At 38.5% G+C, this 27,113-nt stretch overlaps 2 protein-coding genes across 3 annotated transcripts in view; one reads left to right on the top strand and one right to left on the bottom strand.

Moving 5' to 3' along the window:
• Positions 1–22,420, bottom strand: part of LOC307174986 (mitochondrial import inner membrane translocase subunit Tim23) — a 27,016-nt gene extending 4,596 nt beyond the window's left edge. The window contains exons 1-6 of the mRNA XM_079899687.1: positions 22,163–22,420; positions 19,534–19,592; positions 10,896–10,989; positions 10,593–10,677; positions 8,007–8,065; positions 6,114–6,224 (exon numbers count right to left, since the gene is read on the bottom strand). Coding sequence (XP_079755813.1) covers positions 6,114–6,224; positions 8,007–8,065; positions 10,593–10,677; positions 10,896–10,989; positions 19,534–19,592; positions 22,163–22,268 — 514 coding nt within the window. The 5' untranslated portion in view covers positions 22,269–22,420. The remainder of the gene's footprint in view (positions 1–6,113; positions 6,225–8,006; positions 8,066–10,592; positions 10,678–10,895; positions 10,990–19,533; positions 19,593–22,162) is intronic.
• Positions 22,421–22,444: 24 nt separating this feature from the next.
• The window catches only part of PARG (poly(ADP-ribose) glycohydrolase), a 112,429-nt gene continuing 107,760 nt past the window's right edge, over positions 22,445–27,113 (top strand). The window contains exon 1 of one of the 2 annotated variants that reach the window (XM_079899677.1): positions 22,445–22,963. In XM_079899677.1, coding sequence (XP_079755803.1) covers positions 22,744–22,963 — 220 coding nt within the window. In that variant the 5' untranslated portion in view covers positions 22,445–22,743. The remainder of the gene's footprint in view (positions 22,964–27,113) is intronic. The other variant, XM_079899678.1, reaches the window with a different exon arrangement.

The raw sequence follows: 27,113 nt of genomic DNA on the forward strand, positions 1-27,113 counted from the left end.
TCTAGTAAGAAGACACCAAACATACGTAAGTGCTTGATTTACTAATAATCACAGTAACCCTGACTCAAGGGTAGCCTTTTATTACATGTTTTAGTTTTAATTCTTTCCATTAATTTCAGGGTTTTCCAGCTGGTTGATCTGTTAAAAGTTTGACAGCCTTGGCTTTAGGCTTTCTGTAATAAAACAACTTTTGCCCAACTAAACACAGGAAGTCGATTAGCAAATAAACTTGCTTTGAACACAGAGTAACCAAATGAGGCCAATGGTTAATCTCTATAAAGCAGAACAAACATGAGACTTGTGTGTCACAGTTTTATCTTCTGTCTTTTGGATACTTATACAACTCTTCCAGAAAGGGCAAATATCACCTCTTCTAAACCTGAGAAAATGAGGCCCAGAATATTTAAACGCCTGGTTTATGGGGTATAGAGCTGATCACTGGCAGAGCTGACACACTGAACTGAAAATTATTTTAGCACAAGGGTCAGCACATTTTTCTTGAAACGACCAGAAAGTAAATATTTTAGGCTTTGAGAGTGCAAAGGCTACGTAGGTACTTATATAACCATTAAAAATGTTTACTGTTTAAAAATGTAAAATACATTCAGTGAAGAGACAGGTATCTGGCCAGCAGGAGTCTGTGGCCCTTGCTTTAGACAAACAGCCTTACATACACAGAGATGGCTACAAATTCCATTCAACAAATGTTTATACTACTTAAATTTTTTTGTTAAAACTATTCTTTAAAACTGTGATAAAATACACATAAAATTTACCATTATTAAGTGTACAGCTCAGTAGCATTAAGTACATTGGCGTTGGGCTACCATCATCCATCTCCAGAGAACTTTTTTCATCTTACAAAACAAAAACTCTGTGCCCATTAAACAACAATTCCCTCCTCCCCTTCCCAATCTAATGCCTAATTTAATTTTTATTATGTTGATATATCTTTGCTCACTTTAATTTTTATTTTTATCAAAGTAGTCCATATAGATAATTTTAGAAGTCAAGATAGTACCAAAAGATTTTAGTGATGCACAACAGTCTGGGGTCCTCATCGTTCTTACCCTAATTCCCAGTTCCCAAAAGCAACTACTTTAATTCTTCACTTTTTACCTGCATGTTTCTAAAGAACATCTTTATCTTGCTATTTCTTGATATTTCAATCCTAGATATTGTCTATTGACTTCCTACTAGGAAAACTGTGTCAAGTCTCGTAAGAATTGTACAAAATATGCTTATGGCAGAAAGGTTTATTGTTATCTCATTTACAACTCTCTGAAGGCAACAGTCACCCTTGTTTTATAGACAAACTCAAATTCAGACAAGTTACTCTCCTATTTACACATTTATTTAGGGATCCAGTGCTAGTCAAACTCAGTCTGACTCCAAAGCCCAGTTTTCTTCAGCATACCAAATTGCCTCCAGCATAGAGAAAGGAGATTATCAGGGAAATTTCTTGAAAGGGGTACTAACAATTGAGCTGGGCCTTAAGGATGGACTGGATTTCAAATTTATCTGTTTGATCATACGACATGCATGAGAAAGCTGTGGGAGAAAAGGCTGGGAAGATAGGTTAAGAATAGAACATGGAAGGCTAGGGTGAGAAGTTTGAATTAAGATAGGAAGTGTGTCATCATCACAGGCTCCTGGGTAGGGAGTATTAGAATTAGAACCTTCCTTGAGGAAGATTAAGCTAGAAATAGTAAGTAGGTAAGAGACTGGAGGTAGAAGTCTAATGTCAAAATGGTCAACGGAAAATACTGTTAGAGAAGTTCAGGGCTTGTGATAAGGGCCTCAACTCAGGTGATGGGTGTGGTAAACTTCGTAACTGATGGAATGAGGGGACAGAGTAAGAAAGGCAGAAATCAAAGGTGATTAGGCCTGCTTCCTGCTTCTTGTTTTTTCTTTCTTCGTTTTGTAACAGAGTGGAAGCAATAGGTGGGACTTTGAACTGCACTTCTGGGCTTTCCTGGGCTCCCGTACCACTGCCCCATCCAGTCCTTCCTTGCAATGCCAGCGCTTCCATGCAGGACAAAACTCACTAAAATATCCCAGCTGTTTTTGAGCCCCCACGTTACAGTGTCCTTTTAGGACTAGTCTTTCGGTGGCTGTTTTTCTGCAGGTGGTAGGGAGTGTCCCAGACCCCTTTGAGAACCTTGTGGAAATTTTAGAGGATTTAGAAACCCTGACTTAACATCTCCTGGTGTAAACTCTGTACTCAGGAGAAGGGTGAAAGTTTAACTCTCTGGAAGTTACAATAAACAATTTAAGGCTTGTAAGTAAATGGAAATGCTCTAGTACTTAGATGGTAAGAATTAAAGTCCAGGTAAGCCAAGTCTTTACACTGGCCTATGAAGTTCTATCATCTATATGATTTGGTCCCTTCCCACTTTTATCACTCCAGATTCTACTACTCTCCCATTGCCTTTTTTTTTTTGCTGTAAGTGGGCCTCTTACTGTTGTGGCCTCTGCCGTCGCGGAGCACAGGCTCTGGACGCGTAGGCTCAGCGGCCATGGCTCACGGGCCCAGCCGCTCCGCGGCATGTGGGATTTTCCCAGACCGGGGCACGAACCCGTGTCCCCTGCATCGGCAGACGGACTTTCAACCACTGCACCACCAGGGAAGCCCTCCCATTGCCTTTTAACTCCCACTTCAGGGCTTTTGTTCTTGCTGTTACCTAAACTGCTCCCTCCAGACATCCACCTCACGCTCCCTCATCTATCCATCTTTGGTCAGATATCACCTTTTCCTTGAAGGGTGTCTTAAAACACCTTGGTACATACAGTTTTCCATGTATGCCTTTGTGTGCTGTGGGATAAATTGCTGAAAATTAGATGACTTAAGCAAAGGATCTACATATTTAAAATAGTAATAACTAACGCCAAATTGCTCTTCAAAGTACTTGCTTACCTTTGCCAATAAGCATCGTCTACCATCACTTTTTAAAAGCCAGGTTGTGAAAAATATTACCTTAATGTTTTATTTTGCTTTTCCCTGGTTGCTTGTGAGCAAACTTCAATTGTTCATTGGTCATTTGCCTTTCCTCCTGAAGGGCTTTGTCATATCCTTACTCCACTTTTTACTGGGTTGTTGGTTTAAGTGATTTGTTGACATGTTTTATACATTATGGCAGTTAGCTCTTTGGAAGAATGTTGATGCCAGTAATAGAAACAAAGAAGTCATCAAGAGGCTGTTTGTGGCATATGAAGTTTAATTTTGAAGGCCTGGCATTCATTGAGAAGTAGTACATTTTAACAATAACCCTGATAATTGCTTAATTTGAAGAACTGTATTTGTTTATTTTCTTACTTTTACTTAGCTTGCTTTTATAAGGTGACTTTCTCATGGAAGGCACAGGATTAACAGGTAAGGAATTTTCTGCGAGGGGGAAAGGGGCACCCATATTTTTTGGTTTCTGAGGTCTTGTTTCCTGAAGATAAGTGATCAGGTCTCTTCAACATTCCTAAACTTACACATAATAGCAAAACTACAGCTGTTCTCATTCTGGTAAAATACTGGTCGTTAGATTTTCACATGGCATAGGAAACTAATAATGACATTTCACATCCTCTGAAAAATATTTACAGAGTTCATTAAATAAAGCATTATATCTGAAGTAAAACCACACCATCAGAATTATTCCTTTAGCCTCTTTTTGGTGTGACAACTACCCACCTTCTCATGTATTTTCCCTCATGGTTTTTCTTTCTACAAAAGTAGCTTCCATACCTAAATTGAATCATATTGCTTTCATTCTAAACCCCTTCCTTTAAAAAAAAAAGAAAAAAATTCCTATTCTAGAAGAGTAAACTGGGGATTGGAAAGATTTTAGGTCAACAGGAATTAACCATTCTCTAAATGTAAACTTCTTTCCTCAATGGTTTATGCTGATTCTACACTAAAGAGTGCCTAAACTCTTTTCCAAATCCTTGAATCTAGAAGTTTTACAAATATTCCTGCCACACAAAACTCATAATTCTGTGCTCTGTCTTAAGTAGAGTGTAAACCAGAAATCAATAAGACACTGATTTGCCTCTTTTAGAGCAATTTTGATGCGCTGAGTTAAATTGTTCAGCCAGGAACTACAAACCAATGTTGGAATTCTGGGTCAGCAGACTATTTACCTCTTCTACGTTCCCCAATTGCGGTGGAAACTGAAATGTACTTGTCACCTGACATAGAATTAATGAATATTCCTTTTTGCCCTTTTTCTTCTGAGCCAAGAGCCTACTCTTCCATATTTGATGTTGGAGGTGTCCCAGGTGGTGTTATAAACGCTACTCCCGCAAGGAAGTTCTGGACACAGAAAGCTAGGCTCTCCTTTTCTGGATAACACCAAGTATTCAGCCTTTCCCTTTTTATCTTTAAAATACATGTAATATGTCTTAAATGAGATGGTAATTCAGTACATTTTTATCCTCAGGACTGCCCTCAACACAAGAAATGCCGTAATGGCTTACCTTGAGCAAGAAAACGGGGATTGGTGGGAACTGAGCTGGAGCTTCAGTGCCATCCACTGGGGTAGCTGCTCCCCAACCTCAGCTCCAGCCATCTGCCACCACACATAACGTGAGCTTAGTGTCCTCCATTTGTTCAAAAGAAGCTAAAATTTCCAGACTTTTGTGTGAAATCTCCTGTTTTTTAAATTTTAATTTGATTTTTAATAAACATAGTTTGGGCCAACTAAACTCTTGATGGCTGAGTGCCACCCTTGTGGTGCCAATTAGGGTTTTCAATTCCTTTGTCTGATCCCAAACATTTTCAATGTGGAAGTATTTTTAGGTTTTTAACAAGGTTCTTCTATGCCAAGGTAACACTTCCATGGACATAAAAGGTATTTACTGTCTTACTCTACCTGGGAGCTCTGTTGATGTGCGTAAGCACATGCAGAAAGTATTGCGAGCTCTTAAGAAAATTCCCAATGTGATCCATTTTCAAAATTAAAAAAGCCTCTTACTCTCAGTTATATCAGGAAATTTTGGATTTTACAATTCTGTTGAGACTTCTCTCATTTCTTTCCAGTAAAAATGAGGCCAAAATGCTACTTGATATTTGTGATAGAGGAATTACATAAAAACGAAATTACTCAGTTAATCAAGTGTCTAAAAGCAGAATAAAGCAATCAAACAAATAAAAGTAGTTTTCAGAGGCTTGAGTATAGAACATATGTAGTTTAGGCAATTTAAAACAGAAATGTGAGAAAAATCTGGGGCTGTCGCTAGTTATATGATCTTTTAAGAAAGATCATCTTAATACCATCCGTGCTCATCTATAAAATTGGGGTGTGATGATTATCACTTCACAAAGTTTTAAATGAAACAAGTTATATTAACTGATTATTGCTGAGAGTGTAATCATAACTCAGTGAATGTTAATTTCTTTTCCATCTTAGAGGAGAATTTGATACTTGATCTTCATCCAGTTAATTTTGACTCAACTCTCAGGGTTTTGATTTTTTTTTTTTTCCCAAAACTGAATGGTATTTTGTCCACCCATGTTCATAACAGCATTATGCACAGTAGCCAAAGTGGAAGAAACGCAAGTATCCATTGACAGATGAATGAATAAACAAAACGTGGGACATACGTACAATGGGGTATTATTCAGCCTTAAAAAGGAAGGAAATTCTAACATATGCTACAACATGGATAAACCTTGAGGACATTATGCTAAATGAAATAAGCCAGTCACAAAAAGAAAAATACTACATGATTCCACTTACGTGAGGTACCTAAAGTAGTCAAATTCAGAGAGATAGAAAGTAGAATGGTGGTTGCCAGGGGCTGTAGAAGGGGGAAATGCAGAGTTGTTGTTTAACGGGTACAGGGTCTCAGTTTTGCAAGATCAAGAAAAGTTCTGGACATTAGCTGCACAACAATGTAAACATACTTAACATTACTGAACTGTACACTTAAATGGTTCGGATGGTCAATTTTATGTTATGTGTATTTTACAAAAAATAAAAACCAAAATCCCAAACCACAAGATGGCAGAGAACATTATACTACAAAAAAAAAAGTATAATGTTTCCTTTGAAACTACAGTATGGATAAAAAGCATACTTCAACTGTATTAAGAGACAGCTTCACTATTTAATAGTACCTACCTGTACATTTATACAACATGCCTGTCATGGTTCCAGCTGCTACTGTGTTGAGGTCATCTTCTGCACCTCGTGTTTTTTCAATGATGACACCAAATGCACTATAGAGCAAAGCTATAGGGGAAATGGAACTGATCAGTAATAAAAAAGTAAACTGAAAGTCAGTGTGACAATTATATTTAGATAAATGTATTCTACAGACATATTATAAGTATTCACAGACATATAAACAATGATCACTGGAACACTATTTGTAATAAAAAAGGCCTAGCAACAAATAAAATGACCTTCAAGAGGGGACTGATCCAGAAAGAGACTTTCTACATAATGGAATACTATGTACTCACTTAAAACGCAGGAAGAGCTCTATTCACTAATATGTAAAGCAGGCACATGTGTGTATGACTCTGGATATGCAAAGAAAATGTTTGGAGAGATTCAGAAGAAATTTATTAGCTATTTATGGAAAGTACTACTGGGGAGTCCCAGGAAGAATATCTTTAATTTTCACTTCCATTTTATTCATAACAGCTGTACTTTGGGTTTAGAAACAAAAACAAAACACATGCATTTCTATTCTAAGAAAAATATAACTTCCAGAAACATGAGATCTGGTTCCTGCACATGTAAAAACCCTAACACTAGCACTATTTAGTTTTAACAAGATCTTCCCCCAAACTACCATTCTCTTATGCCTGTAAAGACTGATTAGCCATGAATGCATTAACCCTTCTCCTTACCCTTTCTCAAAATTATAGCCACATTTGACCCCTCAAAATTATACCAAACTCAGCCTTACAACTCCTCTGCTGTGATATTTTTATACTTCTATAAGGGCTCTTCTTCCCGTTTCAATTTATTTAACTGAAACTAAACTTGAGCAGAACATTGTGACCGATCACATTACAAGGGAAACATACAGGGTGACTGGCCACCCCAGTCTGCCCAGAATTGAGGGTTTCCTGGAACAGGAAGTGCTACAACTGAGAAAGTCCTAGGGAGACCAGCACGACTGATTACTCTGGGCACACAGGTACAAAGGAGGGTGACTGTGCTTGGGAAGGGCACTGGGGTCATGGGCAGCATATGGAAGCAGACATTTACTATTACAGTGTGAAAATGTACTGCTTCCAAAGCCTATGACAAGGCTAGGATCTCACTCTGTTACACAGAGGCTTTTCCTATTTTTTTAACAAGATGCCTACATTTTCTCTTACTTAATCTGCCACAAGTAAAAGATTTTCAGACTTTCAAATAAAGTAAACTTTGGATTAGGGCATAAGTGCCATAAGTAGGCTTATTATAAGTCATGAGTAATCAAAAGAGTCAATCATTCATAAACATTACAGTATGAAAGCATTTGGTCCTAAGTACTACTAAATTATCCCTTCCTTAGAACTGCAAATGTTTTCAATGTCTACAAAGGCCCTATTACAATTCTGGCAATTAAGTCTGGGAAATCTAATTAGGTAAAGAGAATGATGAATGCTCTATTAGGAAAACTTATCAGGACAGCTGGATTAATCTACCATATCTTACTACAGGAACTTGAACCTCTCCTAACAAACAAAACCATTTGCCTTGAACCTAAATTATTTTAATTTCATTTAGTTAAAACATGATTTTATTTGGTGTCTTGCTGAGACAGGAGAGTATGCAATGCTTAAAGCATTTAGAAATGAATGTATTTCACAATGGTATTAGCAGCTGGGATTCTTTTGTTATACAGTTTATGGTCTTCTCCTAAGTAGTATCTATACTACTCACTAGAGTGGATTTAAACATAATTTTTAACATCCCAGGACCAGGATTTTAGTTGATCAAATTGTTCATAATACATGTACATTCTTTCTTTGCAGTAATAATAATTTATTAAAAAGTGAGATATCTACTTACCCAGAGAACCTAGAGTATTAGCCCAAAGTGCCCCTTGCCTGGTCACCATATTCAAGATCCTACCAGGGCAGAAAGAGAAAGAATCTGTATTTAGAACCAGTATTCCTTTAGTATTTAGAAAAACCATAATAGTAGCAATTTTAAATGTATAAACGCAATATACAAAGTTTTCTTAATTTTAAAACTTAACACCTCCTCAGAATTCAATTAGGATAGCTTTTACTTTATATAAATATTTATATTTATATGTAAATATAAATGAAGATTAGATTAAAAACTCCAACATTTCTGGGCAACAAGTAAATTCTGATTATTAAATGTGTAAAACTATTAAATATATAAAAGGTTTGAATGATATCCGGGAATGTATTTTATAAAGTTTACAGAAACTGATCTATGTTAAAAAAAAATGACATAACAGACAAACTAGCTTATAATTAAGTTTCTTATGTGTGTGGGGTAGTATGTATACTCAGAATGTTAAGTAGAATCAAAGTGTGGAATATCATGGAATATAAAGCAAACTTAAAGACAAATACTAAAAGGAAAAAGTCATCTAACTAGAATACATGAAGAAAGTGCACTCTGTGTCTGCTCCCAGACTAGAACTAAGCAGCCAAAGTGAATGCTTAGCACACTCTCAAGGAAGCACAGCACTGCCCTCATCCAGTGCCAGACGTCACCAGAACAGTGACGGAGGCAACTGGAGGAAGAAGACAGAACACTGCTCTCCCAGCAGTGTAACACTGTCACAGGAATGGTTCTGTCCTGACAGCTGACTACTGCTGGAGATTATAGAATTACAACAACAAACAGTAAAAGAACTCATTTAATTAAAGCACTCATTTAAATTAATGCTCAGTAATAACAAAAATCTGTATTACTTTTAAAGGATTATTTAAAAAATTAGTAATGATTACAAATATTATGTTACACATTTAATTAATCTAATTATGGTACATATTTACTAATATATTAAGTTTAGCACTTAATTGTTTTTCATTTATAACAAGCATCTAAAACTATTAATTTTCATTACTGTATTGCTGGTGGCACTGCAAATTGCCAAAGTCCTTTGGAATGTGATCGGGCAACACCACTTAACTGGGCCCTTACCTACTTCCCACTTTAACCATCTCTCAATAGATTAAAGGCAGAAAGTAAGGAAACTTACCCAAGATCCCAAAACAGTAAGCAATGAAACTGGGCTTTGAAACTACATAGATTTGTCTGGCCTGAAACCCAATTACCTTTCCATTTTTAAAATGTTGTCTCTCTATTTGAAAGATCAGAATGATTATACTAAAAAATGGTATGTAAGATTTTAAAAATCTGACTTCAGAAATGCAAACCAATTTGACTCTCCCCCAAAATTAGTAACTATGATGGTTTTAAGAAACAAAGGTTATCTTTTCTAAGAGACCTTCCACTTTCAAATTGGTGTTCAGTAATATGATGCTGGGGATTTGTTTCAAAATAATATGGAAGAGAAGAAGGAGGTGGGACATAACTGGTCCTGGTGCTGGTTGATGGTTGTTGAGCTTGGGTTATAGTTCATAGATGTTCACTGTACTACTTTGTCTACTTTTGTGTAGATTCAAAATTATCCATAATACAAAAAGTAAAAAAAAATTGGAGTAAAGAACGAATATTAAGAATATAAATACAAAAATATTCAAGGATCTGAGCTTGTAAAGCAAGGGCAGTGATCCATACAGTAGTAGGAATATGAAAAACTTGACAGGCCTTCAGGTTTCCCAAGGTCCAATTCTAACACACTGCTGCCATCTGCTGGCTAAGAAACATATAAGGAAAATGGAGCTTAAAGGGTCCTAAAATAAAAACCACAAGCCACTGAAGAACACATACTGTGTGATTCCACTCATATGAAGCATAAAAACATGCAAAACGAAACAATATATTATTTAGGGAACAGTAACAGGAACTTCTCATGTTTATTCCTTAATCAGGGTGAAGATACATGTTATATACACTTTCTGACCTTAATTGCACTTTCCCTTCTTTGCAAACTTCAGTTTCCTAAGAGAACACTGTCTTACTCCTTTTGGAACCACCTCTAAGTTCTAGGGATTTCATTTAAATTTTCTGCACCTTTGCACGTAAGAAAAGGAGAGTGAAGTCAATGAGAAGCTCAAGTCAAATGTCGGCAGAGTTAGCAATTACTCTTATGTGCTTATTTCTTCACTTATCATGTCCTACGCTTATGCACATCCCTGAACTATCCAAATAATGTACTAGTAATTCAACAATTTGAAAAGCATGTTATATAGGCCTGCAAAATGGAACAGGTGTAGCTGAGAAGTTAGGTTAGGATAGCACCAGCTGACGGAGGGACACTGACTCAAAAATCACTCCTTCTAAAAGCTTAGACCCAGGACTTAATTCCTAAATTCCTTTTATTTTGAATAAGGGAAAAACAAAACAAAACACCGGAAAAAAAAAATAAAAAACTGACCAAAAAGTATACCAATACTCTAAACAACCGTAATCTCAAGGTTGTGCTCATCAAGCCAACAAAGTAGAGATTAATATTCAAACATCACTACGTCATTACATGAGACTTACTGTACATTTCTTGGTTTGGACCAGGCCATGTTCTGGGTTTCCTTCAGTCCTAGCCGTAGACCATTCATTGCCCCAAACGCAGCCCCTGGCAAATCATAGTAACAATTCATTCAAATAATCAGCTATATATTAAAGAACAACTATATTTCTCATTCTTTTTCATTTTTATTTAACAATAAGAAAACTGTAAATAATGATTTTCAAAAAAACAACCCTGAAGGTGATATTTTAATTGCCTTTGTTTTTAAGCACCTCTGACTACTTGGATTGAGGATACTTAAAAAAACATATATAAATACCAACCTGTCATACAACATCCTCCAATGGTAAAGAAGGCCAGTTCAAATCTGCCCCGGGTTTTATTAGCTCCAGTTGGTAAAATAAACTCATCTGTATCCTACAGGGATAACAATGAAAACCAAGTTGAGCTCCCCTTAAGACACAGTACTTGGCAAAGTGTTTAATTTTTCAAAGGAGTTTTTCACATAATGTAAATCCGTATATTAACTAAAACTCAACTATACTTAGTCAAACAAAAGTAAAACTTTCTGCAACAAAAGGAACATGTAAATCAAAATTAAATGAAATATACAACATATATAGTTATACTCATTAGTTCTTAGGAGAGATTCTTGCCCAGAACTTTACATCTTAATGTAAGTTTGATAGATTATAGGAAATTTGCCTTCATGATAAATTTGAAAGTTTAGGAAGGCCATCTCTAGAGAAAGGTAAACTGAATGCTATGAGAGATAACAGAATACCAGTCTGGAAGGAGAAAATAACTTTCACTCTGTAGCTACTATTTATCCAGAACCATTTTACTATATGTAAGACCAATGATCATAAAAAATGAGCAGAAACTATAAAAGTACAACAGTTTGGATCACTTACGCAAGGGCAAAAATCACCTCCTTAACTAGTTGTTTAAAGGGGATATATTCCTTTGATAATCTTAGAAAGCTTACTAGATCCACCTTCTAGTAAATGCATATACAAAATTTGGTATGAACCCCCTGAAGGTCAGCCAAGAATCCTAGGTTGAGAAGTGCTACTGTAAGAGCACAATAGGATTGATTTCGCAGTACAATCCACTTTTTTATGATGAACAAATACATTTTTGCCAAGCTTTCCATACAAAAATGGTTAAAATGAGCCCCTGAAGGATAGCACACACCCTTAGCAAAAAACACTAACCAAAAAAAAAAAACACTAACAAGTAAACATCCCTTTGGCAAATACTGACCTTTGGTAAATGCATTCCTGATTAGGAAAACTGTACCTCTGTACTGATTTTTGACTTCTGGCTTGTGCACACGTTCTTACCAAAAACTGTACAATAAACAAGCCCACGTACTCTCATCACACAGAAATGGTCTGTTGGGCAATGAGAAGCAAACTCTAAAAACTTCAGTGTCTAACTATATTTATTATACATAGATCTGTAAATTCTGGGTGTTTCCTGACTTTTCAATTAATGACTTAGTTTTAAATTGTGCTTCCTGTTTGAGGTTTTTAGGAATGGTATATTTAATATGATGAGGTAAATAATTATCCTTCAATCCAGAAATGGATCACTAACTACACATAGAAAATATAAAAAAACATGGTCATGATTAACATTAGTAAGTATTGATACAAGTGCATGTCATCACCGACTCATTCTTCAGCTAGTGAGTCAACCTTGCATTCCTGAGATATCCAACAACTACTCTTTGAAGCCTGATGTTGTAAACTGAGCTTTAAAAAAAACCTACTATTTGCAACTTTATCTGTGTTGAATCAGCAACTTCTCCAAACTGAAAAAACAAAACCCACAAAAACAACCAACCAAAACCCGAGGCTAATATAAACCTTAAAATGTATAACCCCCTAATTTCAAATGTTTGTATTCATGAGACCACTCTTATTTTCATAGGCTTTTGAATAATAATAATCTGATCTAATTAAATAAACTCAGGTGGTATTTTTTTCCCCAAATGTAGATTTGGTTCAAGATTTCAGTAAAAAGATTCCCACTTTACACTTTCATTTACACTTAACTTAGTATTAATGACCTCTTATAACTTTGTAACTACTCACTCCAATATTTTTTATTGGGGTGCTTTTAAAGTTAATTACTTGTTGCTTTTATTTATGTATTTTTTAAAAAATTTTATTTATTTATTGGCTGCATTGGGTCTTCGTTGCTGCGTTGCTGCGCGCAGGCTTTCTCTAGTTGTTGTGAGTGGGGTCTACTCTTCACTGCAGCGCGCGGGCTTCTCACTACGGTGGCTTCTCTTGTTGCGGAGCACAGGCTCTAGGTGCATGGGCTTCAGAGTTGTGGCTCGCAGGCACTGGAGTGCAAGCTCAGCAGCAGTGGCGCACGGGCTTGGTTGCACTGCGGCAGGTAGGATCTTCCTGGACCAGGGCTTGAACCCATACCCCCTGCATTGGCAGGTGGATTCTCAACCACTGCACCACCAGGGAAGCCCTACTTGTTGCTTTTAGATATAAATCTTTAATTTGTGCTCTGATCACTGCTCCTTCTGATCACAGAAGTGTGTACAAAGAAGCAGGCAGCCATTGTTGTTGTACCCTCACCACCCCCACTTATTCCAGGGGCTTTAAAGAAGAGCTGGGAGCTGGTCTCCTTGCTGCTTCCCCGTTCGTGAACTAGACATTAAAGACTAGAACATTCAAAAGCAATTGCATAAAAAGGAAAAATTAGAAAGTGACAACACACACCCAGGAAAAAGTTTACGCTCAGAAAAGAACTGAGAAGAGCTTAAGTTTACATTTCAGGCTGGTCCTTGGCACATAGGGAGACTGTAATAATAGTAATAATAATAAAAACCAATAACCAAATAAAAGCAAACCTTGGGGAAGGGGGGAGAATCTGATTTCCAGAGTTAACCACATTATTAGAGTCAAACGTCCAGTTTTCAATAACAAAAAATCACAAGGCATACAAAGAAATAGGAAAGCATGGTCCATTCAAAGGAAAAAAAATAAATCAACAGAAATGTCCCTAAAAAACACCTGATAATAGGTCTACTAGGCAAAGACTTTAAAGTGTCATAAAGATGCTCAAAGAACTAAAGGAAATGTGGAGAAAGTCAAAACAATGTATGAACAAAATGGAAACAAAGAAATAGAAAACGTAGAAAGAAACCAAAAAGAAATTCTGAAGCTGAAAGAATAGCTGGAAAATTCACTAAAGGGATTCAAAGGCAGATTCGAACGGGCAGAAGAAAGAATCACTGAACTTGAATACAGAATAGAAATTATTCAGTCTTAGGAAATGGAGAAAAAATGATTGAACAGAAGTGAACAGAGCCTAAGGGATCTGTGGGATACCACAAAGCAGACTAACATACAGACCATGAGTTACAGAAGGAGAGAAAGAGAATGTTTGAAGAAACAATGGCTGAAAACTTCCCAAATTTGATAAAAGAGATGCATATGAACATTCAAGAAGCTCAATAAACACCAAGTAAGATACATTCAAAGACACCCATACTGAAACATGTTAAAATCAAACTTTCGAAAGCTAAAGACAAAGAGAGAATCTTGAAAGCAGCAAGAGAAGCAACTTATCACATACAAGGATCCTCAATAAGATTAACAGCCGATTTCTCAAGAGAAACTTTGGAGGCCACTAGACAGTGTGCTGATATATTTAAAGTGCTAGAAGAAAAAAATGTCCACCAAGAACCCCATATTCAGCAAAACTGTTCTTCAAAGTGAAGGAGGTATTAAGAAATTCCCAGATAAACAAAAGCTGAGAGAGTTCATGACCACTAGACCTGCCATGCAAGATATGATCAAGGGACTCCTACAAAGTAAAATGAAAGGACAATAGACAGTAACTCGAAGTCTTATAAAGGGATAAAGATATCAATAAAGGCAAATACATGGACAATTATAAAAGTATTACTGTAACTTACGCTTTTGACTCCACGTTTGTTTTCTACATAAAGTTTAAAGCATTTAGAAGAATTATTAGATTATGTTTTTGACCACATGATGTATAAAGATATAATTTTGTGACATCAACAATTGAGAGGGGCAGGGACAGCTGGTAAAGGAGCAGCATTTTTGTATGTTACTGAAGTTAAACTGGTATAAATTCAAATTAGTGTTATAACTTTAGAATACATTTTAAAAAAAAGGTTATAAGAAAGGAATTTAAACAATTTCCTACAAAAAAATCAAATAAACACAAAAGAAGATATTAATGCAGGAAGGGAGGGACAAAAAAGCTAAAAGCTTATAGAAAATGAATAGCAAAATGCCAGAAATCTCTCCTTATCAGTAAACACTTTAAATATAAATGGATTCAACTCTCTAGGCCAAAAGACAGATATTAGCACAATGGACTAAAAAACATGATCCATTTATATGCTGTCTACAACAGATTCACTTTACAGCCAAAGACACAAAAAGACTGAAAGTGAAAGTATGGAAAAAGATATTCCACACAAATAATAACCAAAAAAGAGCAGGGTGGCTATACTAACATCAGAAAATATAGACTTTACAGCAAAAAAGGTTACAAGAGACAAAGAAGGACATTATATCAATAAAAGTATCAACATAGCAAGAAAATATAACAATTATAAACATTTACTTAACTAATAACAGACCATCAAAATATATTAGGCAAAAGTGATGGAATTAAAGGGAAGAATAGAAAGTTCTACAGTAACAGTTGGTGATTTCAAAATTCCACTCTCAATAATGAATAGTAACTGTTATAACCAGACAGAAAATAAGGAAATAGAGGAGTTAACACATTAAGTCAACTAGATCTAACAGACATATGCAAAACACTGTACCCAACAATGTACACATTTTTCTCAAGTGCACATAAGTCATTTTTTAGGATAGACCATATGTTAACCACAAGTTAAGTCTCAATAGATTTTAAAAGACACCATACGAAGCACCTTTTCCAACCACAATGGGATGAGTTAGAAATCAATAACAGAAGTAAAACTGGAAAATTCACAAATTCGTGGAAATTAAAAAAAACACCTCCTTAAACAATCCATGGATCAAGGAAGTAATCACAAGGGAAATTAGAAAATACTTAAGAGATGAGCAAAAAAGAAACACAACATACCAAAACTTGTGAAACTCAGTGAAAGTGGTGCTAAGGGGAACATTTATAGCTATAAATGCCCACATTAAAAAATAAGAAAGATCTCAAATCAAAAATCTAACTTTACAACTTAAGGAACTAGAAGAAGAAGAAACTAAACCCAAAGCTAGCAGAAGAAAGGACATATTAAAGATTCGAGCAGAGATAAATGAAATAAATTACTAGAATCAGAAATGAAAGTGAGGACATCACTACTGATTCTACAGAATTAAAAAGGATTATAAGAAAATGTTATTAACAACTGTATGCCAACAAACTGGATGCCCTTGATGAAATGTACTAATTCCTAGAAACACAAAACTCACCAAGAAACAGAAAATCAGAAGAGACCCATACAGTAAGGAGACGGAATCACTTATAAAAAAACTCACAACAAAGAAAAAGCCCAAAAGACCAAAAGCCCTGGATCTGATGGCTTCACTGGTAAATTTTACCAAACATTTAAAGAACTAACACCAGGCTTCCCTGGTGGCGCAGTGGTTGAGAGTCTGCCTGCTGATGCAGGGGTCACGGGTTCGTGCCCCGGTCCGGGAAGATCCCACATGCCGCGGAGTGGCTGGGCCCATGAGCCATGGCCACTGAGCCTGAAAGAACTAACACCAATCTGGGGGTTCCCTGGTGGCCCAGTGCTTAGGATTCTGGGCATTCACTGCCATGGCCCGGTTCAATCCCTAGTCAGGGAACTGAGATCCAAAAAACTGAAGTGCAGGGAATACTTGGAACACTTCATAACTCTTTGTATGAGGCCAGCATTATCATACTGAAGCCAGGCAAAGACACTACAAGCAAAGAAAACTACAGACCAATACCCCTTATGATCACTGATGCAAAATCTTCAACAAAATTCTAGGAAACCAAATCCCACAGCATATTAAAAGGGTCATACATCATGACCAAGTGGGATTTATTCCTGGGATGCAGGATGTTCCAACAAATGAAAACTGATCAATGTAACAGATCATATTAACAGAATGAAAGGAAAAAACCCCACATGATCACCTCAATTGATGCAGAAATAGTATGACAAAATCCAACATACTTTCACTGATAAAAAACACTCAACAAACTAGGAACAGAAGGAAACTACCTCAACATAATAAAAGCCATATATGAAAAATCCAAAGCAATTACCATACCCAAAGATGAAAGACTGAAAGCTTTTCCTCTAAGATCAGGAACAAGGCAAAGGATGCCCGTTTTTTTTTGCCACTTCTATTCAACACAGTATTAGACGTTCTAGTTGGAGCAATTAGGCAAGAAATAAAAGGCATCCAAACTAGAAAGAAGTAAAATTTTCTTTTTTCACAGATAATCTTATATGTAGAAAATCCTAAAGACTGCACCAAAAAAACCCTGTTACAACTAATAAGTGAATTCAGCAGAGTAGCAGGATACAAAGTCAATGCAAAAAATCAGATGCACGTCTACAAACTAACAATGAACAATCTGAAAAGGAAATGATGAAAACAATTCCACTTACAATAGAATCAAAAAGAATAAAATACTTAGGAATTAATTTAACCAGGGAGGTAAAAGTCTTTTACAAGAAAACTACAAAACTTGCTGGAAGTAACTTAAAAAGACATAAAGAAATGAAAACATTTCCCATATTCATGGATCAGAGACTTAATACTGTTATGATGTCAGTATTACCCAAAACAATCTACAGATTCAATACAATTCCTATCAAAATAGGAATTGACATTTTTGCAGAAATAGAAGAACCCATCTCAAAATTCATATGGAATTTCAACAAACCCCAAATAGCCAAAACAATCTTGAAAAAGAACAATTCTGGAGGACTCACACTTGCGAATTTCAAAACTTACCAAAGCTACAATAATCAAAACAGTGTGGTACTGGCATGTAGACCAATGAAATGGAAGAGAGAGCCCAGAAATAAACCCTTGTACATATGGTCAAACGATTTCTGGCAAGAATGCCAAGACCATTCCAAGGGGAAAAGACAGTCTTTTCAGCAAACAGTACTGTGAAAACTGGATATACACATGAAAAAGAGTGAAGCTGGACCTTTACCTAACACCATATACAAAAATTAACTCAAAATGGATCAAAGACGTAAACGTAAGACGTAAAACTATAAAACTCTTAGAAGAAAACACAGGGGAAAAGCTTTGCGACAATGGATTTGGCAATGATTTCTTGGATATGACACCAAAGGCAAAGGCAACAAAAGAAAAAATACAAATACTGGCCTTCATGAAAACTTAAAACTTCTGTGCACCAAAAGACAACAGCAACAGAGTAAAAAGGCAACCCACAGAATGGGAGAAAATAACTGCAAATCATGTATCTGATAAGGGGTTAATAATTAGAATCTATAGAGAACTCCTAAAATTCAACAACAAAAAACCAAATGAACTGATTCAAAACTGGACAAAGGACTTGAATAGACATTTTTCCAAAGAAAATACACAAATGGCCAAGAAGCACATGAAAAGTTGCTCAACATGGCTAATCATTAGGGAAATGCGAATCAAAACTATAATGAGTTGCCACTTCACACTCATTAGAATAGCTATTACCAAAAAACCCCAGATAATAACAAGTGTTGGCGAGAATGTGAAGAAACTGGAACCCTTGTGCACTGTTGGTGGGAATGTAAAATAGTACAGCTGCCATGGAAAACAGTATGGCAGTTCCTCAAAAAATTAAAAATACAATTACCATATGATCCAGCAATTCTACTTTTGGATATATAATCAAAAGAATTGAAATGAGAGTCTAGAAGAGATATTTATACACCAAAGTTCATAGCAGCACTATTCATGATGGCTAAAACATGGAAGCAATCCAAGTGTCCATTGGACAGATGAATGGATAAGCAAAATGGAATATTATTCAATGGAATATTATCCAGCTTTAAAAAGGACATTCTGACACACACTACAATACAGATGAGCCTTGATGACATTATGCTAAATGAACTAAACCAGTCACAGAAAAATAAATACTGTATGACTCCAGTTATTTGAGGTACTTAAGAGTATTCAAAAATCAGACAGAAAGCAGAAGGGTTGCCAGGAGCTGGGGGGAGGGTGGAGAAAGGAGTTATTGCTTAATGGGTGTAGAGTTTCAGTTTTACAAGATGAAAAGCATGGAGCTGGTAGGTGGTGATGCTACAATATTAGGAATGCATTAAATACCACTGAACTGTGCAGTTAAAGATAGTATATTTTGTTAGTGTATTTTATCACAACTTTAAAAAATGGAAAAAACCCACCAAACCCCAAAATCCTTTAATCAACTAGTATCAGGGGGCTTCCCTGGTGGCGCAGTGGTTGAGAATCTGCCTGCCAATGCAGGGGACACAGGTTCGAGCCCTGGTCTGGAAATATCCCAGGTGCCGCGGAGCAACTGGGCCCGTGAGCCACAATTACTGAGCCTGCGCGTCTGGAGCCTGTGCTCCGCAACAAGAAGAGGCCACGATAGTGAGAGGCCCGCGCACCGCGATGAAGAGTGGCCCCCACTTGCCACAACTAGAGAAAGCCCTCGCACAAAAACGAAGACCCAACACAGCCATAAATAAATAATAAATAAATAAAAATTAAAAATTGCAAAAAAAAAAAAAAAGAAAACTAGTATCAGGAAGAAATGCAAGCTAAATCCCCAGAGTCTGTGAGGGAAAAAAGGGTGAATGAAGACCAGAGACTTGGTGCCTCCAGATGCACATATCACAGATCAAGTCAACAGAGGTACTTGGGGTTATTTTTTTAAATGGTAAGATAAAGGACCAAATTAGTAAAATCATAAAAGGACTAGTCTTAATCTTACCTGCACGAGATACCGTGGATCCACATTTAAATAAGGAGACAGAGGGTTCATACCAGTTACTAGAGAGAAAACAAAGCATTATATTGCAATAAAATTTTAAAAAGTTATTTCATTTAGCATTAATTTTGCTCTTGTTTTGTGTGTTTTGCAATTTTGATGCACAGGCTCAATGAATGTGTATTTCTCTACCACTTTCTTGGTCTTATCCTTCCTGTCTGGAAGTTTAGGGGTTGCCTCTTCCTGGGGCCCTCAATCTTGCACTGGTGTCTCAGGATCGCATATCAACAAGATATTGGCAGTGACGTGGATCAAATAATCAAAGTAGCAGGAAGCATAGCCCAGATCAATAAAAAGCTAATTTCTTTCTACTTTACTACAAAAATGCTTGACAACTATACAGAATGCAAAATAAAACTGACCAGAGACCAATCAATTTTATGAGAAAAACATCGTTTAGGTTATGTGTTGTGTATAAATATTCTAAGGCAATTCCTTCAGATCTTAGTGTTGACAGTTGTTGACAGATTTCATTTACAGGGTAGAGAATTCTTAGGTCATCACCAGAAGGAAGGGGTCAGGGCAAAAGAAATGGGCACTCTCATAGGGCCAGACTTGAATTCTACTACCTTTGAAGATAGAAAAATCTATCAAGGAAAATCAACTTTCTCACATTTTAAATTTAATCTTTGGATCCTTTTGTATCTCAGCTGATTGTTCACAAACCTATCCACTACCCAGGACTCTGGTCTTCATCAATTCAAAGTCCTATAAATTCTATATCCAATATCTATCCTGAATTGTGTTACTTACCATCTTTATTGTTACCACCCGAGGCCAACCACTAAATCTCACGTAGACTGTAGTAACTATCTCCTACCTAACCGGACTCCTTACTTGCTCTAGTCCCTCCAATTCACTTTCTAAATGGCAATTAAAGTGATTTTCTTTTAAGAAAGGGAAATCAGCCTTAATGGCTTCCATTTACACCTGTAACCAAATCCAAACTCCTTACAAAAGGCTTACACAACACTACCTTAGCTGCCATTCCTTGCCCCTCTAATCTCATTATCTTCCACCAAACCAACTCCAAACCAATAGCTCTGTAGATACAATGACCTAACAGCTGATCCTCAAACACCTGCCTCCCCCCAGGCATTTGTACTGTCTTCGGGTCACAGCTCAAAGGGCAACACCCCTGAGTTGCTTCCCCTGGACCATTCTAAAATGGCTTCGGCTCCCATCACCATCTCAGGATCCTTTTATTGCCTTTACACACTTATCACTAACTGAAATATTTTCTACTCATGTTACTTGGCTCACTTCAACAGGATGTAAGCTCCATGAAAACAGCACTCATCTTTTAAAATTTAAATACTGTAGTCCTGCACCCAGAAAAGTCCACCTCAAGTACTCAGTGAATGGTGTTCACCCCTTGATCTCTTAATTTACCTTCAAATCTTAATTAACGTAACAATGCTTCTTCACATTAAGGCAGTGCCCTTTGTGCTCCAAAACTCAAAGGTCCTGAGACTAATATACAAACTACATACAATTATATCCTATAACTTATTACATACAAACTATGTTCTAGATTCAGTTTTTTTTAAACTAAATTTATCTATTATTTATTTTTGGACGCTCTGGGTCTTCGTTGCTGCGCGCAAGCTTTCTCTAGTTGTGAAAAGGGGGGCTACTCTTTGTTGCGATATGCGGGCTTCTCATCGCGGTGGCTTCTCTTGTTGCGGAGCACGGGCTCGCAGGCTTCAGTAGTTGTGGCAGACGGATTCTCAACCACTGCCGACCAGGGAAGTCCTAGATGCAGTTCTGACACAGGTGACACTAGGAACTTTAAAGGGCGTTTTTGTTTTTGAGCAAAAGAGACCTAAAGAAATAGTACAATGATTCTCAAGAGAAATCAGTTTTATGAAGCGCTTATCCTTCACCAACTTCCCACTATCTTTAACTCCAAGTTCTGTTCATCCAGTTGAATACCACAGTTAGAAAGTTCCAAAGATCTGGAATACATATTCACACTACTTAGGAGAGGGCACAGGCAGGGTATTCGTGCTTCGGCACCCTAGATCTTGAATAATTTCCTTTCCTAAAATTCTTACCGGCTTCTTTCTTCATGCCTATAAAAGTTCTCTTCCAAGTTCCTCCAGTTGTCTCGAGACGTTATTTCTTTCTCTCCTCTATGCATTAGTATTGAATGTCTTACCTTGACGGCTACTTCGTGGTTTAGAATGTGACTTTGTGCTAAAAAGTTATGTATGGGCTCGATACGTGGAATGCATTTACTTGCAAAACTGGGCGCTCTTCTGCACTTAGGGCCAAGCACACAGCCCAACAAACAAGGAATTTGCGGGAGGAACGCTAAGACACGAAGCTTGAATATAAAAGAAAACATGCAACATCTCCTGGGTCCAGGTCAAACACAGAGAGCTTCTCGGAATCCATGGCTCCAACACCCGTTCAGTGCTAAAAGAGCGGCCGCGCAGACACACTAACCCCACCACCGCTACTGAAGCTTGTGACCGCCAGCAAAAAAAAAGGGAACAGGGCACATCGCATGTGTAGCGTGGCCGCAAGAACCAGTCAGAAATGTTCGCAAGCTAGGCCCGATACTTACGCGGGACTCCGGCCAAATCCGCGTGCGAGTAGCCTGCCCCACCGGCTCCGAAAAAGCCGGCCAACCCCCCTGTGGTTTTGTTGCCGCTTCCGCCGCCGCCCTCCATGGTGTCGCAGCAAACCGCCCGTCCACTTCTCCCCGCCGCCTCAGGCCGAGATCGCGTGCTCGGCCGTTTTTCCTCTGTAATAGTGGGGAGACCCGCGTTACCACCACCTTCTTCACAAGTTGACCTTCCGGGCGCCGGCGCCCGCTGAACCTCGCACTTCCGCTTTGCGACAGCGTACGTCCCGGAAGCCGGAAGTGCCTGACGGCAGCTTTCCGGTGGTGGGAAAGTGAACGAAGCTAGAATCAAAGCGGCGCATCTTGAGGAAGGTGGGGTGCCTGTGGAAGAGGGAAGGCAGGCGACTGGATAGGGTCTGGCTCGGGAGGCCGGCAGAGCAGCAGCTGCAGAAGCAGGCAGAGGCAGAGAGGGCATGGTGTCGGGAGGCGCCGAGAAGGAGGCGCAGTCCGTCCCTCCCAGGGTTAGTGAATGAGGCTCTCCGCCCGGGCTAGCCCGGGGACTGTGCGCTGCGGGTCCCAGCATGAGTGCGGGCCCCGGCTGTGAGCCCTGCACCAAGCGACCCCGCTGGGGCGCCGCTGCAACTTCTCCGCCGGCCGCCTCGGACGCCCGGAGCTTCCCCGGCAGGCAGAGGCGCGTCCTCGATCCCAAGGACGCTCCGGTGCAGTTCAGGGTCCCGCCGTCCTCGTCAGGCTGCGTCCCGGGGCGGGCGGGATCGCACAGAGGCAGCGCCACCTCGCTTGGTACGTGGGGAAATAAAGCTCTTTGTCCTTCGCCTCGGCCCAAACCTCTTCTTGGTCTCTGAGGAGCCAGGGACTCCAGCACCGCCCCCCCCCCCGCCCCTTTTCTGGTCTTGTGTGCACCGGTCTGAACTCTGAGGTCCCCTTGCTGAGCCACCAAGGCTACTAGTTGGAGAATGGGGCCGGATTTTTCCCGTGGCGATTGGTGGTGTGACAAACCCTGATGAGTAGTCACTCACAGGGAGGGAAGCGGTAGGATACTCCACTTGTTTGCTTTCTTCGGGTTTGACTGAGAAATTGCCTTAGTCGTTAAGGAGGTTTAATTGTGTATGTGACGCTTCAGCCTCTAGATGGAAAGAAAGCTGCAAAGAAAATCACAGCTTATCTCAATTTACATTCTAAGTCCCTGGGTGCAGAGCTATTATTCTTAGCTTGCATTATGCTTGTTTCTGGTGTACAGTGTTGAACAAAAGTAACTTGGTCTCTGTCTTCAGACCCTAAAATCTGTCAGGAGAGATAGACAATTAGGGAAGTTAACATAATAAAGGGTAATGGGTGTTCCAATTCTTGAAGGAACAGAGCGTTATGGTAGAAGTCAGGTGTACCTAATCCAGTTTGTGGGCTCAAAGATAATCTTCCAGCCAGAAGATAAGAACCTTATTCCGAGGACTGAAGAGTGATGAGTTAGCTAGATGAAGAGAAGTTAATGAAGTGATCTCAAAGTGCAGCTGATTCATATTGTCAGCAGGGGAGCGTAGTGCGAGATGAGGTTGCAGAGAGGTAGGCAAAGATCAGATCATACTGGGCAATGCTAAGGGTTTTGAACTTTATTTCTAAGGGCGATGTGAAACTATTAAAGGGTTTCAGTAGGGGAGTGACTTGATTGGATATATATTTTTAAATATGTGTATATTTATTTAAAAATATATATTTTAAAGGTCCTTGTGGCTGGTGTGTGGAAAATGAAGAATAGATTGAAAGGGAGCAGAATCGCAGGCCCAAGATAGTTAAGGAGTTAGTCTAGATGGGAGATAATCATGGTTAATAGTTGGTTGCAGGCAGTAGGTAGGAGAGGGGAAAAGTGGATGGATTTAGGAGGGAATGGGTTATGTGGGTTTGTACCTCATAAGAAATATATCTGTGCTGGAAATACAGGTTTGGGAGTTATTGTCATATACACCATAATTGATACGATGGTAGTAGATTAGATAGTATAAAGCATGTAGTGAAAATAAAGGCGACCTAGGACAGACACCACCGTGTAAGAGTAGACTGAAGAGAAGCAGCCAGAGAAGTAGGAGGAAAGCCTGCTTTTGTTGTGTCATGCAAGGACGGGAGCATTTCAAAAAGGATGTGTTGGTCAGCAGTATAAGAGAATGGGCACAGGTTAGGAAGTCCTCTGATGAATGGTGTACACTTAGTTCTCTCGGGACTTGGAGGCAATGAGGAGCAGACCTGAACTTAGTATTGAAGGATGAGCAGGATTTGCTGTATAAACCAAGGAACGAAAAAATTACATAGGCAGAGGGAGCAGCATGTGGCTTGACAGGAGACCAGAATGACAAGACTCAGCTGAGGCTGGGAAGGGGAGCAAGAGCTTATTTATGGACAAACTCAAGTGCCATTTCAAGGAGTTTGGACTTGATCTGTGGTTAACGGGGAGCCACTAAAAAGCTTGTAAGAAAAGGGATATCATTTGGTTAATATTTTAGAAAAGATGGCGTAGGCAGTGATCTTTGGACCTTTCTGACTGCAACCCACAGTATAAATTTCACCTGGTACACAGAGTAAGCAGTCTCTCTCTCTCTCTCTCTCTCTCTCTCTCTCTCTCTCTCTCTCTCTCTCTCTCTCTCTCTCTCAATAGGTCATATTTATAACAAATGTTTCATGAAATAATACTTTACTATGTGTGCTGCATTATCATGTTGTCTGTATTATTTCATTAAAAAATGTTGGTCATTTGTAGTTTGTGAAATGCTGGGTTAGAGAAAGTCAAGACTGTAGACAAGGAGACCAGTTGCAGGAAACAAATGCAGTTGCCCAGTGAGTGATGTAACTGTTCTTTTAATATTGGTGCTATTTTGAAGATGGGGAGGAAGGGATGGGTTTAAGATTTAGGATGTAGATTTCAGAGAACTTGTTGAAGGAGAGTGGAGGGGAGGGCAACTAAGGGTGACCTCCAAGTACTGTATCTGACTTCTGTGACAGGCTAATTTGTGGTCCTATTAACTTTATCTGCATGTAAAGGAGAAGGAATGCGTTGGGGGTGCTGTCAGTCCTCACTAATTGGATCTCCTGATTTTTCGCAGAAGAGGGAGTGAATTAATACTTGGGCTGTACTTGTGCATGTGTGTAAATGTTTTCTGTATACCTGGCACAGGACACCAATTAACAAAATGTTCAAAATCTAAACTTGTGTCAAAATCTGTTGTTTGAGATTTTGGAATTCTTTTAGGAACTTGATATTTAAAATGTATATATATAGTTATCCTAGGAGAAGTGAGATAGGGAAATGGATATTCAGTATCTTTAAATTTTGTGTTATTTATCTTCCTGGGCATATTTCTTATACTGATTGAAATCTGCAAATCTGCATATAGGCAGAACTCAGCATGCTATTCACACTCTGATGGGGAATGGTTTATCCAGTTGTGTTACTGTAGGAGCTCCCCTTTTCTGCCTGTTATAACTACCTAGAGTTTCTCTCCTCGCTCCAGGGATGATCCGAGTGTAGGTCAGTGGTGGGTGGGTGGGAGGCTAGAGCTGCCTTGTCCCCCATCCCCCTTATCATTCTTTCAGCCTCAGTGCTGTCAAAAGCACCTTCAAACCTCTTTCCTCACCTCAAAACTTTCCCACTGTCCATTGCTCTTAGGTCTCACCACACCCTTCCTTCCCATGCCTTATCTTGCTGCTGCTGGAGGAAAGAGGCTTTTTGTGAAGGTCTGGGTGTTCCTTTAAATGCAGGTGAATTTTACTGCATTTTGTGCCTTTTGCCGGTATCTCTAGCACCTAATTGAATGATTTGCTAATTGAAATTTGCTGGTTACTGAGTGAGGTTACTTATGAGATTATGTAAATGGTGTGAAGTCAGAGTAAAGTTGGAGAACTACTGATCTCAGTGAAAAATGAGATTGGGTGAAATGTTGGTAGAGAATACATTTGTTGAGTTTCTGCTTTGTGAGACTGGCGCAATATTTTCTCTCATTGATCCACATAAGCCTTGGAAATAGGTATTGTTAACCCCATTTTGCAGGTGAAGAAATAAAGGCTTAAAGAAATGGAAGTACATGCTAGTAAGTGACTGAGCAAAGAGCTCAGCCCAGGATTTTGTTTGACTCCAGATCTCGTATCTATTGATATTTCATCACCTTCTATTGCCTCCCTTTTTGTTTGCTGTGATTACTTCTAGTTAAAAGAAATTCCCCAGAACCCAGGACACATCATTTTATGCTTACTTCAGGATTAAGAGGGGTACAACTGATACAGTCCTGTGATGTGTTGTGAAAGAAACCTTTTGAAGCCAGAAGTAGTGGTATTGGAAAGAGAAGTAGGCTGTCCTTTCTCTGGGGCCATCAGAAGGACTGAAGACCATTTTATTAGCAGGAAATGTCAGTTCCTCACCTCTTGCTTCTCCTCCTTCACCCTGTTCTCAGGCTTCAGGATTATGATAGGAAGCCTGAAGCTAGAGAGAGAACACATTCTCAGCATCAGAGCTGCAGGAGGGAGACCTCTCCTTCAACTGCACTGGAACACTCTTCCTAGTTTTTTAGGAAATGATGCATGCACTCTTTAGGTTCTGTAGACTTGTCATCATAGTGCCATGCTTCATGTGTGTTATAGGAACCTAGCCATTGCATACCATTGAATCTTTACATTTATGGAAAAAGGTATTTTAAATTCTACACTGACCCCAAAAATGAATTTTTTGGCTCATTGCTGATTTGTACTTTGAGGATTTTCTATACTTGCTGTGTTTAATATAAGGAAATTAAATAGAGAAGATGGAACTGTAGAAAAAGTCTCAGAACAAAGTGGATCATCGTCTTACTCCCTTGTGACTGAATCTAATTTTTTCTCTGAAGCCTGATTTGCTGCAGAAGTAGTAACTTAATAAAGTCACGAAAGTAGTGGTGTTTAACAAGAAATATCAAAT

This window comes from Stenella coeruleoalba (assembly GCF_951394435.1).
Source record: "Stenella coeruleoalba genome assembly, chromosome: 16".
In the NCBI taxonomy this organism is placed as follows: domain Eukaryota; kingdom Metazoa; phylum Chordata; class Mammalia; order Artiodactyla; family Delphinidae; genus Stenella; species Stenella coeruleoalba.